Here is a 14752-nt window from a genome sequence, read left to right as displayed (position 1 = left end):
ACCTGCAACATTTAAAAAGGGTTGATATCTATGTTCCACCCAGAGAGATTCTAATTAATTAATCTCTGGTGAAGCCTGGCCCTGACATATAGGTTATTCCAGGGTAAATGCTCTACCTCTTTTTTTTTTTTTTTAGTACTTGTTGTCTTTTATTTATTTATTTATTTTTTAAATTTTATTTTATTTTTAAACTTTACAATATTGTATTAGTTTTGCCAAATATTGAAATGGATCCGCCACAGGTATACATGTGTTCCCCATCCTGAACCCTCCTCCCTCCTCCCTCCCCATACCATCCCTCTGGGTCGTCCCAGTGCACCAGCCTCAAGCATCCAGTACCGTGCATCGAACCTGGACTGGTGACTCGTTTCATACATGATATTATACATGTTTCAATGCCATTCTCCCAAATCTTCCCACCCTCTCCCTCTCCAACCTTATGATCCAGCAATCCCACTGCTGGGCATACCAGCTACTTTTATTATTGTTCTTGTTTTCATTTTTTGATCATGATATCAAACCCTCACCTCCCTGATGACAAAGTACTTAAGTTACAGACATGTCCTGAGAAGCATGGATCATCATTGCTGGATATGATACCTATAGATATCCCTTCTCTGACAGGTATTCTTTAAGTTAAAGTCTTAAATTTGCACTATTTTAATTGGTTACTTATACAGTTACTAACTTTTGTATACTGCTCTTCAAGAGTCAGTCTCATTAACTCCTCTAAAGAATACTGCATATGAGGAGAAATGTGTTAAGAGTAGAATTTTCATTCGCATGTTTATATGGAGAAAACTTAAGTGCCAGACACTAGTGACTTTCCAGAGACTTTCTAATTATGAAGAACTTGAAACTGAAACTGCTTTCTTCTGATCATGAACTCTTCCCTTTGCCCAAGTGTGTAGCCTTACAAATCGACACACCTAGAGGTCTAAGCAATGTTGTGATTCAATGTGTTTTATCCTTGATGTCTTATATTGTGCATAGCATATAAAAAGTGGAAAGCTATATTATTTTCCTCTTCTTTAGGAAACAGAAGCTCTAAAATTTAAGTAAGTTATTAAAAGGCATAAAAGTAGGAAGACACAGAACTGGGTCTAACTAAACCTTAGGACTTCTGTCTACCAGTTTGTTATTTGTCCACTAAACTATGTTACCTTGTTGTAGATTATCTTGCTTGTAGTAGTTTATTATTATTTAGTGAAGTTAACTTATTGAGTTTTTGGACAAAGATGATAGATTTTATGGCCAATTTCAGAGGCATTAAATAAAAATTATCAGGACTTCCCTGGTGGTCCAGTGGTTAAGAATCTGTCTGCCAGTGCAGGCGACATGAGTTCGATCCCTGGTCTGGGAAGATCCCACATGCCACAGAGCAACTAAGCCCGTGCGCCACAACTACTAAGCTTGAGTTCTGCAGCTACTGAAGCCTGTGCCCTAGATCCCGTGCTATGCAACAAGATCAGCCACTGTCATGAGAAGCCCGCACACAGAAGTAGAGAGCAGCCTTTACTTGACGCAACTAGAGGAAGCTTTGTGCAATTCCAAAGACCCAGTGCAGGCAAAAATAAATAAACTAATTAATTAATTTAAGAAATAAAAAAGAAAAATTACCAAGCCAGTATATGTGCATTGCAGAAAATCAGGAATACAAATAAGCAAAAATAAAATAACCTTCCGGCTCCTTGGAGACAAACAATAGTCATTACTATTGTTTTAGGTGTTTTTCAATGCTTCAGTGCATATATGCATCACTGGTTCAATGGACATGAACTTGGACAAACTCTGGGAGATGATGAGGGACAGGGAGGCCTGGTAGCTGAAGTCCATGGGTTTTCAAAGAGTTGGACACGACTTGGTGACTGAATATCAACAAAAATATGTTATCTAGTTGTCTCTGGTGGCTCAGATGGTAAAGTATCTGCTTGCAATGCAGGAGACCGAGGGTTCCATCCCAGGGTTGGGAAGATCCCCTGGAGATGGGCATGGCAACTGACTCCAACATTCTTGCCTGGAAAATCCCATGGACAGAGGAGCCTGGTGGGCTACAGTCCGCAGGGTCCCAAACAGTCCAACATGACTGAGCATGTCATTTCACTTTGACTTATGTATCTATATGTGTATAAGCATACATGTATTTTAAATAATTTTTGTAACCTGCTTTTTTAATGTATCACTTTATAATGCATTGTCTCATTCCTATAATAATAGTAATGTCAGCACTAACTATATATTTTTTTCTAGTGTAAAAATCCTTGATTATATTAATAGTATGAAGACAAGAAAATCTGAATTGCACTATAAACTCTACATGTTAAATTACTGATGGCTAAATTGCTAACTTTATAATAATTGCTATCAGAGGTAACTAAGATTTTTTGAGTATTATTTCTGTTAATTGTAAAAAAGAAAAAAATTCTTGCAGGGAGCAACAATAGATTAAAAATATCTTACAAATTTCCTTCTACTCAAATTCCACCTCTTAAAACTTAAGAAACATAGACAATCCACCTAGAATACACCATTGCCAGAAATCACAGGGCCATACGGATTGAAAAGTATTTACTTCGTGAGATGCAGATGGTAAAATCCTAGACAGCATTGACTTAATTATTGATTCCCACAATCATCTAACAATATAAAGTAGGAAAACATGACCCCATATTTGATATCAGTCACTACAGTTCCTACCTCCAGTTCTACCAGACCATCAGAGGCTCAGGATTGCTGCCCACAAGAACACAGCACACAAAGAAAAACCACCTGGAGATGAAGGTAAACACAGGGATGAAAATAGCTTGCATTAGACACAAGAGGTGATGAGAGAAATATTTTTCTCATAGAATTGTTTAAATTGTAGTTAAATACCTCTGCCGATGTACAGCTGTACACAGTCTCCTGAAAGTATTTGGAAATGCCTCGATTTTGACAGTTGGAAATCAATATTGGTAGATGAGAGGACCGTATAGATTTACATCTAATCCTAAAGTTACTCAAAGGGGCCAGCCCCATCATGAAAAAAGGGTCCATGAGGTTGGGAGATGCGTGGGTGTGTTTATAAGTATATGAGCAGAACTTCTCCTGGGAGGCAGTCACTTCAGAGACTGGGCCCTTTGCAAAGGACAATTAGAGTTTTGATTTACACTTGTGCTGTGAATTATGTTTTTGGGTCCCAAGTGTGTTAATTTTCCTTTTATTGGGGAAGTCAACTTGCTGTTTGAGAAATTACAGTCTAATGCCTCCTTTCAAGTAATTTAGCGTCAATGAGTCCATCACCATCCACAGTATCATCATTACAAGCAGCGCCACCAGCCCCACAACCCCCTCGGTTATTATTATCAACAACATTGTCAGTCACTGTCATTATGGTTGTTACTCATCATTAGTTATTCACAATCAAGCATAATCAATTATGATTAAAAGGCTTATTTGAAAGGATTTAAAAAATGGAGTTGACTGTTTTAATAAAACTGTGTAATTTCACTAAAGGAACGTTAATTCATAAGGAGTGCTAAACTTGTCACCTTGATGTTGGACCTGTAGATTGACTGTGTAGAATGGGAGGAGGTTGAGGGCATAAGAAGGTAGATTTGCAAGAATTCTTCACTTGTATATTCTCATTCATAAGGAAAATATGCTGATAAGAATGTGCCCTTTTCAAGACTACATTCAGTAATATATTATCTGTGAAAATGCTGCTAGTGAAGATTTTTAAATTAAACTTTTTCTTTTGAGTTAATTGTAGATTCACATAGGGGTGCAAGAAATAATAGAGAGAGATCCTGTGTACCCCTGAGCAGTTTCCCCCAATGGGAATAATTTGCAGAATTATAATACAATATCACACCCAGGATGTCCTTGGAATTTGCCAAGCAAGAATACTGATGTAGGTAGCCATTCCCTTCTCCAGGGGATCTTCCTGACCCAGGGATCGAGCCCTCATCTTCCACATTGCAGGAAGATTCTTTTCCCTCTGAGTCACCGGGGAAGCCCCACATGTTGATTGATCTTCTTCAGATTTCCCCATTTTTATTTATACTCATTTGTGTGTATGTAAACTAACCTCAAAGCAATTTTATCACATGCACAGATTGTGTATCCATCACCACAGTTCATATAGAAACGTTTACCTCACCTTCATTTTCTAGTTTTCAAAATAATAATTTAGTTTCTGATTATCTACCAAAGAAAGCTAGTTATTTTTCTTTAGTATCTTTATATTCTTCCTAATTTAACCATATTTTATGTGTGTTTCAGTTCATTGCAATCATTGTCCTTATATAGCTTAACGTTTTCTTGCCTGGAGAATCCCATGGGTAGAGAAGCCTGGCTACACTGCATGGGTTGCAAAGAGTCAGACCCAACTGGGTGACTAACACTTTCACTAGGTACCCACTAGAGATGCTAACACTTGAAAATGGGACAATATCGTTTTGTTGACAATGCAGAGCAAGTGCTTCTCCTTGCTTCTTATACAGTACTTCTTACACAGTGCTACTTCACTTCTTATACAGTGCTAATGGAAAATAAAATCAAACAACTTCTTTGTAGGATTGTTTGGTAGTTTCTTTTAAACTTGCCTATGGCCAAACAATTCTTAGATATTTATCTAAGGTAAATGAAAACATAGGTTCAGAAAGAGTTCTGTACATGAATTCTTATATATCCTTTATTCACAGTAACTCAAACTGGAAACTACCAACTGTCCATCAACAGGTAAGAAACAATTTGTGGATATATAGAAGCAATGGATTACTACTAATAAAAAAGAAATATATTATTGATACATGCAACAATATGAAAGACCTCAAAAGCATTGTGCTGGGCAAAACCTATGAGACAACGAAGGGTCCGTATTGTGTACTCTGATCAGGGAAAACTAATCAATTGTTATAGAAAGCAAGTCAGTGGTTGTGTGAATTTAAGGATAGAGGGGAGATTCCATACTTTGGACTTGTGACTTAGCCCCATTTCTTTTATTTGTAAAAGGTATGTATGTGTATAACATATATATGTATGTATGTGTGTATATATATATATATATATATGATCTCACATTCTGTGATTATGGATTGATTTTGGGTGTTAAGATGCACTTTTTTTTTTAAAGAGACCATTTTACTGTAGTATAACTGACATAATGTGTACAGTATTATTAGTGTGAGACAAGCAGACACCAGTGAGGGCTTCCCAGGTGGCTCTAGTGGTAAAGGACCTGCCTCCCAACACAGGAGACGTAAGACATGGTGTCTAACTGTTGCAAACTGTAGTTGAAAGAAGGCATATAACGCATTTAGAAGAGTTGTGTGGCTCAGAGTAGGTGCCCCAAACATGGTAGTGGCTAGCATTATTATTACTGTGACTAAGAAATTCATAGAAAGGGATGAGGTAGAAGTTCTTGGGCAGGAATAAGTAGGGAGGAGTGGAAAAGAGGAGAGGAGGAAGTCCAGGTGAGAAAGACTCTGGGCCTCACTTCCTGGTCACTCTGAGATCCACCTCTCTCTGCCTTGTGTACTTCCAAGTGGAAAAAACTAGGAAGTGGGCTGAGAAATATTTTCTGTGTAGAAGAAAATTAAACAGTGAATGACTCTCGAACTCAGCTAAAGTTTAATTTATTGAAAGGTAGTTGATTTACAATATTATATTTGTTTCAGATGGACCACATTTTTATAGGTGACTCTGTTTAAAGTAACTATATATTAGTGGCCATGCTTATTTATTTTATGCATAGTAGTTGTATGCTTAATCCCCTGGCTCTCTTCTCCCCCACCACCCCAAGTAATCACTCTTCTTTCTCTATCTGTGAGTCTGTGACACTTGAAAAAAAATTATATTAAATTACAATTTAGCTAGTAGAGTTTAGCTAAGGACTCAGGATAGAGAAAAGGCTTCTGAAATAAGGAAAATAAACATAATATCAGCTGGTTTTAAATAGAGATGAGAGAAGAGAGAGGGCAAGAAGGAGGAGGTAAGAAGGCAGGAGAAGTCACCCAGCCATGCAGAGAAGGGACTGTTTCCTTTCCCCGGTGGGCAAGGATTCAGAGGGTTTCCCTCGGGGGTTCATAAGAACTTATTCTTAAATTTGAGCAAGAACGATGACATGTGCCTGAAAATAATTACCCCCTCAGAGTTTTCTGGATGGCCACATTTACCTCCTTATTCCCAAAGCTGTAGATCAGGGGGTTCAGTATGGGGACCCCTGTGGTGTAAAACCCTGAGGCCATGTTCTCCTGGGCCAGGGAACTGGCTGTGGAGGGTTTTAAGTACATGAAGGCAATAATTCCATAGAAAATCCCCTTGGCTGCAAAGTGGGAGCTGCAGGTGCTGAAGGCTTTGGACCTTCCCTCTGTAGTGCTGCTGTGGAGGATACTGGACAGGATGAAGGCATAGGAAATTAGGACTGTTAGGTTTAGGATTTTATTTTATCATGATTGTGCCCCTCCTACCGTTTCTTTGCAGCTTCTCCTTTGTCTCTGGATGAGGGGTATCTTTTTTAGGAGAATTCCAGTGTCTTTCTGCCGATGGTTGTTGAACAATGAGTTGATTTTGGTGCTCTGGCAGGAGAAGGTGAGTTGGACCTCGCAGTGTAATGCTGGCTCTGTGTGCCTCTCCCTCTTCTGGTGCTGCCTAACTGGTGCGGGAAGTTCTAATAGTTAAATGTGCTAAATTGCTTTAGTTGTGTCTGGCTCTTTGTGATCTATGAGCTGTGGCTCACCAATTCCACCACTCCCAAGAATCCTGGAGAGGGTTGCCATTTCCTACTCCAGGGAATCTTCCTAACCCAGGGATCAAACCTGTGTCTCTGGGGTCTCCCGCACTGGCAGGCGGGTTCTTTCCCACGAGCTCCGCCTGGGAAGCTAGAAGTTAAATAAGTCATCCAAAAGCATAAAACCAGCAAGACACAGATCTGGGTTTAAACTCATGACTTCTGACCACCAGTCTGTTTTGTTTTCATAAAATTATGTTGCTGTGTGTGTAGTAAATGTCATCTTGTGCCTAGTACTTGTTATTTTTTATTATTTTATTATTGTTATTATTATTAAGCAAACTTAATTTACTGAATTTTTAGACATAGAGGATCAATTTTATTGCCAATTTCAGAAGCATTAAAGAAAAATGACTAAACCAGTAAACATGCATTATAGAAAATCAGACATATAAATAACAAAAATATAATCTCCCTTTCTTTTTCCTTGGAGACTAAAAACTTTCCTTTTAGAGTTTTTACAATGCATGTATCTTTCCTGATACATGCATTGATACATGCAAAGATAAGCATGGATTTGTCTTTTAAAAAACATTTTACAACTTGCTTTTTAAACTGTAGTACTTTAAAATATATTGTCATTTGATTCTCATAAAATAGTAGCTCTGGCACTCACTTTATTTCTTTTTCTTTGTGTGAGAGCCTTTAAATCCTTAGGATAGGGTGTGAAGACAAGAAAATCTGCATTGCACTGTGATTATTACATGTTAAATTATTGATCCTTAAATTATTAACTTAATAATAAATACTCTCAGAGGTAACTAAGATTTTTGATTATTATTTACATAAAATGAAAAAGAAATATTTCCTGTAGTTAGAAATAGTATATTAAAAACATCTTACATAGCCCTTTTACTCAATTTCCACCTCTTGAAACAATAAGAAACATGGAAAATCCACCTAGGGTATATCATTACCAGAAATCAAAGTGCTTTACAGGTCAGTACAGTGGGATCACCACTGACTTAGTGCAGTGCAGATAGGAAAACCTAGACAGCACAGATTTGCTTATTTTCTCCCATAGTTATCTAATATCATAAAATAGTAAAACATGAGCCTGTACTTGATGGTAGTCACTACAATTATTACTCCAGTTCTAGCAGACCATCAGAGGCTTAGGATTGCTGCCCATAAGAACGTAGGACACAAGAAAAAACCCTTACCTTAGAGATGAAGGTAAACATGATTGCAAATAGCTTGTATTAGAAACAAGAGTTCATGAAAGAAATGTTTTTCTCACACAGTTGCTTTAAATTGTAATCAAATACCTGTGCTGACAAAAAATGGAACACGCTCTCCTGGAAATTTTAGGATATGCCTCGGTTTCAACAGTCAGGAAATAAATCATAGGAAATGAGAAGACCACACAGGCTTATGAAGTGGAATATGGTCACTGAGATGGGGAGACTTGGAGACCTGTTTAAATATATGAGTATATGGATAAAGATTCTCCTGGGATGGAGTCACTTCAGAGACTGGAGTCCTTAGAAAAGGATCAATCAGGACCCTGGTTTTTGTGTTTTTGTGTCCCAAGTGTGTTAATTTTCTTTTTACTGAGGAAGTGAACTTGCCGCTTGAGAAACTATAATCTAGTGCATCCTTTCAAATATTTTACACCCACAAATCCATCATCATCATCATTAACATAATTAACATCATCATCATTAACATCAACATCACCACTTCCACCAGCATCACCACAAACACCCACAACCATCTTGGTCATTACCACTGACACCATCATCAGTCACTACCAGTATTACGGTTTTTACTCATCATTAGTTATTCACTGTATGGATGTGAGAGTTGGACTATAAAGAAAGCTGAGCCCCGAAGAATTGATGCTTTTGAACTGTGGTGTTGGAGAAGACTCTTGAGCGTCTCTTGGACTGCAAGGAGATCCAACCAGTCCATCCTAAAGGAGATCAGTCCTCGTGTTCATTGAAAGGACTGATGTTGAAGCTGAATCTCCAATACTTTGGCCACCTGATGCAAAGAGCTGACTCGTTTGAAAAGACCCTGATGCTGGGAAAGATTGAAGGCAGGAGGAGAAGGGGATGACAGCGGATGAGATGGCTGGGTGGCATCACCAACTCGATCTATGTGGGTTTGGGTGGACTCCTGGAGTTTGTGATGGACAGGGAGGCCTGGCATGCTGCATTTCATGGGGTTTCAAAGAGTTGGATGTGACTGAGAGACTGAATTGAACTGATTAGGCATATCAGCTAGGCTTTAAGTTTTTATTTTAAAGTGTCTTCAAACAGATGCAAATATTTTAATAAAAAACTTATAATTTCAGTAAAGAAATGCCAGTTTATAAGGAATGCTGAAGTTTTCACTTTGCTCCTGCACCTTTAGGTGAGTAGTGTTAGGATTACAGAAGGTTGAGGGGCATAGGAAGGTAGACTTTTAAGGACTCTTCATGAGCATTTTGTCATTCATAAGGGAAATATGTTTAAAAGAATATGTACCTTTCAAGAATACATTCATTCATGAAAATGTTGCTAATTCAGATTGTAAATTAAACTTTTTCTCGAGATAATTGTACAATATATTCAAATGGAGGTACAGGAATTAATATATTGATAGCTGCTATGTATCCTTTAAATAGTTAACCCAATGGTAGCATTTTACACAATTATAGTACAATATCATATGTGGAATATTGCATGTTGCCATAGAGGGTCCACTGAACTCTGAAATGGTGTCTCAAGGTCAAAAGTGGATTACAGGGGCTCATTGCTTCTGCGTTAGTCCTTGTTTCTAGTTCTTTAAGAAAGAACTAAAAAAATCTATATGCCATGGTTCTTAATTTTATGAGGATATGTTTTGATATTCATTCTTCATTTTTTTAGGTATGATTTTTTTCAATACTTCATCTCAAATATCTAATTCACAGTAAGCAAATTTCCTTGCACTACTGTTTTCACTATTCTCTCCCATGCTTTGGTTTTCTCCTTTGTGGCTCCTACTCACAATAGATTAGATGTTCACTGCTGTTGGAAAATTACTAAACTATCTCTTTGTAAAGTCTTTTGGCAGTTTCTTATGAACTTGTGTATGGTCAAACAATTCCACTGCTAGATATGCATCCAAGCTAAATGAAAAAATATCATTAGAGTTCTTTACATGGATGCTTGTCTCTGGTTTATTCATCAGCCCAAACTGGAAATAGCCAACTTTCCAGCAAGAGGTGAGGAAACAAATTTGTGGATATATTCAGGCAATGGATGACTAGCAACCAACAAAAAGTGTAGTTTTGATGCAAACAAAACTATGGATATAAAAACTGGCTCTTCTCCGGAGATCCTGTGCACTAAACCCTTAGAGGCCCAGGTTAGGTGTACCTGCCTGTCCTAGGGGCACAGGACAGGGAAGGTCAGGACACAGGGGAGCTCGGATTAATATTGGCAGGCACATGTCTCTCTGCTCCTCTTCCCCACAAAGATTGGTAGAGCAACAAGTCTCATTCTTGCTCTGAATTTCAGGATCTCATAGAAGTAGGACATGCTGGTGAACACTTCCAGGACACGTCCAGTCTTTGTCTTCCAGAAGGTACTCAGCCTGTGGGATAGCAGGCTCTCCAAAGAGCTCCCAAACTGGGTTGGGAGGTCTCTGGGTTGCTCTTGACTTGAGACATGCTTTGTAATCACGTCTGTTTCCTTGTGACACCACGGACTGTTGTCTGCCAGGCTCCCCTGTCCCTGGGATTTTTCAGGCAAGATTACTGGAGTCAGTGGCCATTTCCTCATCCAGGGGATCTTTCCAACCCAGGGATCAAACCCAGGTCTTCTGTATTGGCAGGTGGATTCTTTACCACTGAGCTGTCTGTGGAGCTCCTCCTTCTTAATACACCAACCAAAAGAAACTGGAAGGAAAAAAAAAAAACAAGTTTAAATACTTGAGTATTTTGTAGAGGAAAGAGGGAGGGTACATTTTCACTTCACTAGGAAGATGATTCAGGGGCCTGTGACTCCTCTCAGGAGGGAGAACAGTGCTCCCCAGTGTGGAATGCCCTCCTCCCTAGGATAAGTTGTTAGAGTACATAGTTGGGAATGGATCTTTCCATATGCATTCCACCCTTGTTCTAATCAGGTGAAAAGCTGAAAACTACATATCCCAGTGTCCCCTCTAGCTAGAGCCATGGATATGAATTAGTTCCCACTAATTTTTAAATGCATTTTTGGTGAGATTTGAAGGTGGGAGTGAGGTGGTTCTCACTCTTTAGTGTATATTGGAATCACCAGGAGATCTATTGCAACACAGATTACTGAACCCCACCCGGTAACTTTGTAGGTGTGGAGCAGGGATCCCAAATTTGCATCTCTAACAAGCTTCCAGGTGATGTTCGAACCCAAGGTTCAGCTGTTTACTGATTTTTGAGTGGCTTTTATGAGAGGCTTTATTTGTGGTGGCAGTGGTCACAGTAGCAGCAGGGAGTCACATCAATTCTGAAGTCACTTTGGGGGCATCCTCAACTTTTCTTTAGTCTAAATCAGCTCTAACAAAATCATTCACTGTATTTATTCCCTTTTGCTGCAGAAAAGTAGAGTTATATGTGTTTCTCATTGTAAATCACTGATTGATAAAACAGAATACCAAAAAATCGCTAGACATGAGAAAATGTTATACATCCACTGCACCGTGTCAGGCTGCTGAGTCTGAAACACGTATGCTTGATATTGTTACAAAGAAAGGGGAGTGGGGGGAAATTTTGTCCTATTGCCACTGGATTTACTGAGCAACATTGGCAGTAGATCTCTGTGTTAATTAAGCAGAAAGCGATTTGGCAGCAATTTATAATCTGGATGACCAATCATCCTGGTTTGTCTAGGTCTGAGTGGTTTCCCCAGGTGGGGCTTCTAGTGTGAAACATGGTGAAGTGCCAGGAAACCTGGTGAGCTGGTCACTCTGTTTCTTTATTTATTCTGAAAAAGTTGCCTATAAATGTGAGGAGACTAGGGCAGATGATAAACGGTGGAGATCTGAGGAACTGATTTTAGGAGGCATTTGAAATTGGAAGAGCACAATTCGGGCAGGTGTAATTGACTGTTCAAAGGAGGTGCCAGGTTAAAACAAAGGGGACATTTGAGAGACAAGAGTGTGGGCTCCAAAGTCACTTAGACGTGGGCTTGATTCCCAGTGTCTTTGTTCACCAGATGTGTGACTTCAGCAAGTGACTAAATTGCATTTCCGTAGTGAAAAGGGGAAAACAGTAGTACCTAACTGTGTGAGGTGTAATTGAAATAATGCATATAAAGTGTTAGAAGAATTTCAGGGCTCAGGTATACGTTGAAAAACATGTTATTGGCTGACATCATTATTATTGTTACTCACTTACATGAAGGGATCAAGTAGGAGTCCTTATATAGAGATTAGAGAGGAGTGAAGGAGAGAAGAGGAAGATGTTTAGATGAGGAAGGTTCTGGACATCACTTGCTGGAGACTTTCATTCCACTCTCTGCCTTGTGTACACCCAAATGCAGAAAGTATATTGTAAATTAAGTAATATTTTCTACATAGAAATTAATAAAAAGGTGGATTTCAAACTCACTGTTGAAAGTTTAATGTTTTATTGAGGTGTAATTGATATACAATATTATACTAGTTTTGGATATAGAACATACTTATTCAATATTATTTATAGTATACTCCATTTACAGTTAGAGAACTAAACTTCATTCACGGTAAAAGAAGTGACTCATTGGAAAAGACTCTGATGCTGGGAAAGATTGAAGACAGGAGGAGAAGGGGATGACAGAGGATAACATGGTTGGATGTAATCACTGACACGATGGACATGAGTTTGAGCAAGCTCCAGGAGTTGGTGATGGACAGGGAAGCCTGGCATGCTGCAGTCCATGGGATCACAAAGACTCGGACACAATTGAGTGACTGAACTGAATTTACAGTTAAGCAGACATAAAAGATGTGTGTTTGATCCCTGCATCAGAAAGATCATCTGGGGGAGGAAATGGGAACCCACTCTAATATTCTTGCCTGGGAAACCCCATGGAGAGAGGAACCTGGAGGGCCACAGTCCATATGGTTACAAGGAGTTGGTCATGACTGAAGCGACTTAGTATGCAGAGAACTAAGAAATAATGGCTATATTTCCATGTGTTGTACATTACATCCCTGTTGCCTATTCATTTTATATAGAGTGAGAGTGGTCTGTGTCTCTCAATCCCCTCCTCTTACCTTGCCCATCCCTGCTTTCCTCTACTCAATGGTAAACACTACTTTCTCTATGTGTGAGTCTGTGAATGTTTAAAGCTTTGTTAAAATCCAGTTAAGATAGTGGGATTTATTAAGGGAATCAGGATATAGCATATGCTTCCCAAACGAGGGAAAAGATAAAGAAATCAGAGGAGAGGGTGGATGGGAAGGAAGAGGCAAGGAGGCAGGCGCAGTCTCCCAGCCATCCAGAGAAGGGACAGCTTCCCATCCCGGGTGTGCAAGCATTCTTAGGGCTTCAGTCTGGGATTCATAACAACTTTTAAAACTAAGAAAGAGTAATAACATTTGCCTTAAAACATTTTCCTCTCAGGGTTTTCTGCATGGCAGCCTTTACGTCCTTATTTCTCAAGCTGTAGATCAGGGGGTTCAGCATGGGGATCACTGCAGTGTAGAACACGGAGGCCACATTCTCCTGGGCCAGGGAACTGGCCGTGGAGGGTTTCAAGTATATGAAAGCAGTTGTTCCATAGAACATCCCCATGGCTGCAAAGTGGGAGCTGCAGGTGCTGAAAGCTTTGGACATTCCCTCCGTGGTTCTGATGCGGAAGATACTGGACAGGATGAAGGTATAGGAAACAAGGATTGTTAAGCTGGTGACTATGATGTCAAATCCAGCCAAAGAGAATACTATCATGTCAATATGATAGGTGCTAAAGCAGGAGAGTTTTATAAGGGCAAGTATGTCACAGTAATAATGACGGATGAGTGTCTCACAATAGGACAGTTTTGACAAGATGATAGTCTCTATGTTTGAGCCAATGACTGACATGACATAGACCCCAGCCAATAGCAGGAAGCAGGTCCGTTGAGACATGATGATGTTGTAAAACAGAGGTCTGCAGATGGCAACGTAGCGGTCATAGGCCATCACTGTCAGTGTGTAACTCTCAGTAACGACAAATAGAAGGAAGAAGTAGAGCTGGGCCATGCACCCTGCATAGGAGATGGTGTTCTTCCCTGAGACAAAGTTCACCAGCATCTTAGGGGTAGTGACAGAGGAGTAGCAGAGATCCACAAAGGACAGGTTGCTGAGGAAATAGTACATGGGAGTGTGAAGCTGAGCGTTCAGACAAATCAGGGCTATCATGCCCAGGTTCCCTACCATAGTGACTGAGTAGATCCCAAGGAAGAGGAAGAAGAAGGGGAGCTGGAGCTCTGGTTGACTTGTTAAACCTCCGAGAATGAACTCTGTCACTGTAGAGTGATTTTCTGCAGCCATTCTCCTTGGGGGACCTGTGTGATGAGAGAAGAACTGCATGAATGGCTGCTTCTTGCACTGCTTGGTGAAGCTAGTTTTGAGACTCTGGGCCAGCTGTGCGATCCTGATGTCTTTCCTGATGAATATTCCCTCATCCTGCTGTTTGTTTTGGGAGGAAGACAAGACCCTGAGTATTTCAAAGATGAGCCCAAAAGTGGGCAAGATCTGGAGCTGCTGTCACTTTCGTGGTCTGAAACAGCCTAGCACAGTGGGTCTTAAAGTGCAGTTCCTGGGCCAGCATCATTGGCATTACATGAAGATGTCAGACATGCAGATTCTCAGGCCTCTCCCCAGACTTACCAAGTCAGGAACTCTGGGATGGGGCCCAGTGATCTGTGTACCACACTGTCTCCAGATGAGACTGAAGAAGGTTCAAGTTTGCGACTCTCAATCCTGTAGGTAATAGGCACTAGAGTTAATATCAGAGATATATTTTGTTTCAGAATTGAAATTCTTCTATCATTTATGCAAGTCCTAAATAT

At 39.7% G+C, this 14752-nt stretch overlaps 1 protein-coding gene across 1 annotated transcript; it reads right to left on the bottom strand.

Annotated features, from left to right (window-relative positions):
- Positions 1-13277: 13277 nt before the first annotated feature.
- Positions 13278-14231, bottom strand: LOC104980757 (olfactory receptor 151-like). The gene has a single exon (XM_010829528.1). It carries the CDS (start codon positions 14229-14231, stop codon positions 13278-13280), a length of 954 nt encoding a protein of 317 aa, XP_010827830.1.
- Between the last annotated feature and the right edge of the window lie 521 nt (positions 14232-14752).

Source organism: Bison bison, unplaced genomic scaffold (genome assembly GCF_000754665.1).
Source record: "Bison bison bison isolate TAMUID 2011002044 unplaced genomic scaffold, Bison_UMD1.0 scf7180017864506, whole genome shotgun sequence".
In the NCBI taxonomy this organism is placed as follows: Eukaryota; Metazoa; Chordata; class Mammalia; order Artiodactyla; family Bovidae; genus Bison; species Bison bison.
This window is presented reverse-complemented; position numbering and strand designations above follow the sequence as displayed.

Coding starts and splice junctions, on each gene's coding strand:
- LOC104980757 (XM_010829528.1), bottom strand. CDS start 14,231: ATGGCTGCAGAAAATCACTCTACAGTGACAGAGTTCATTCTCGGAGGT.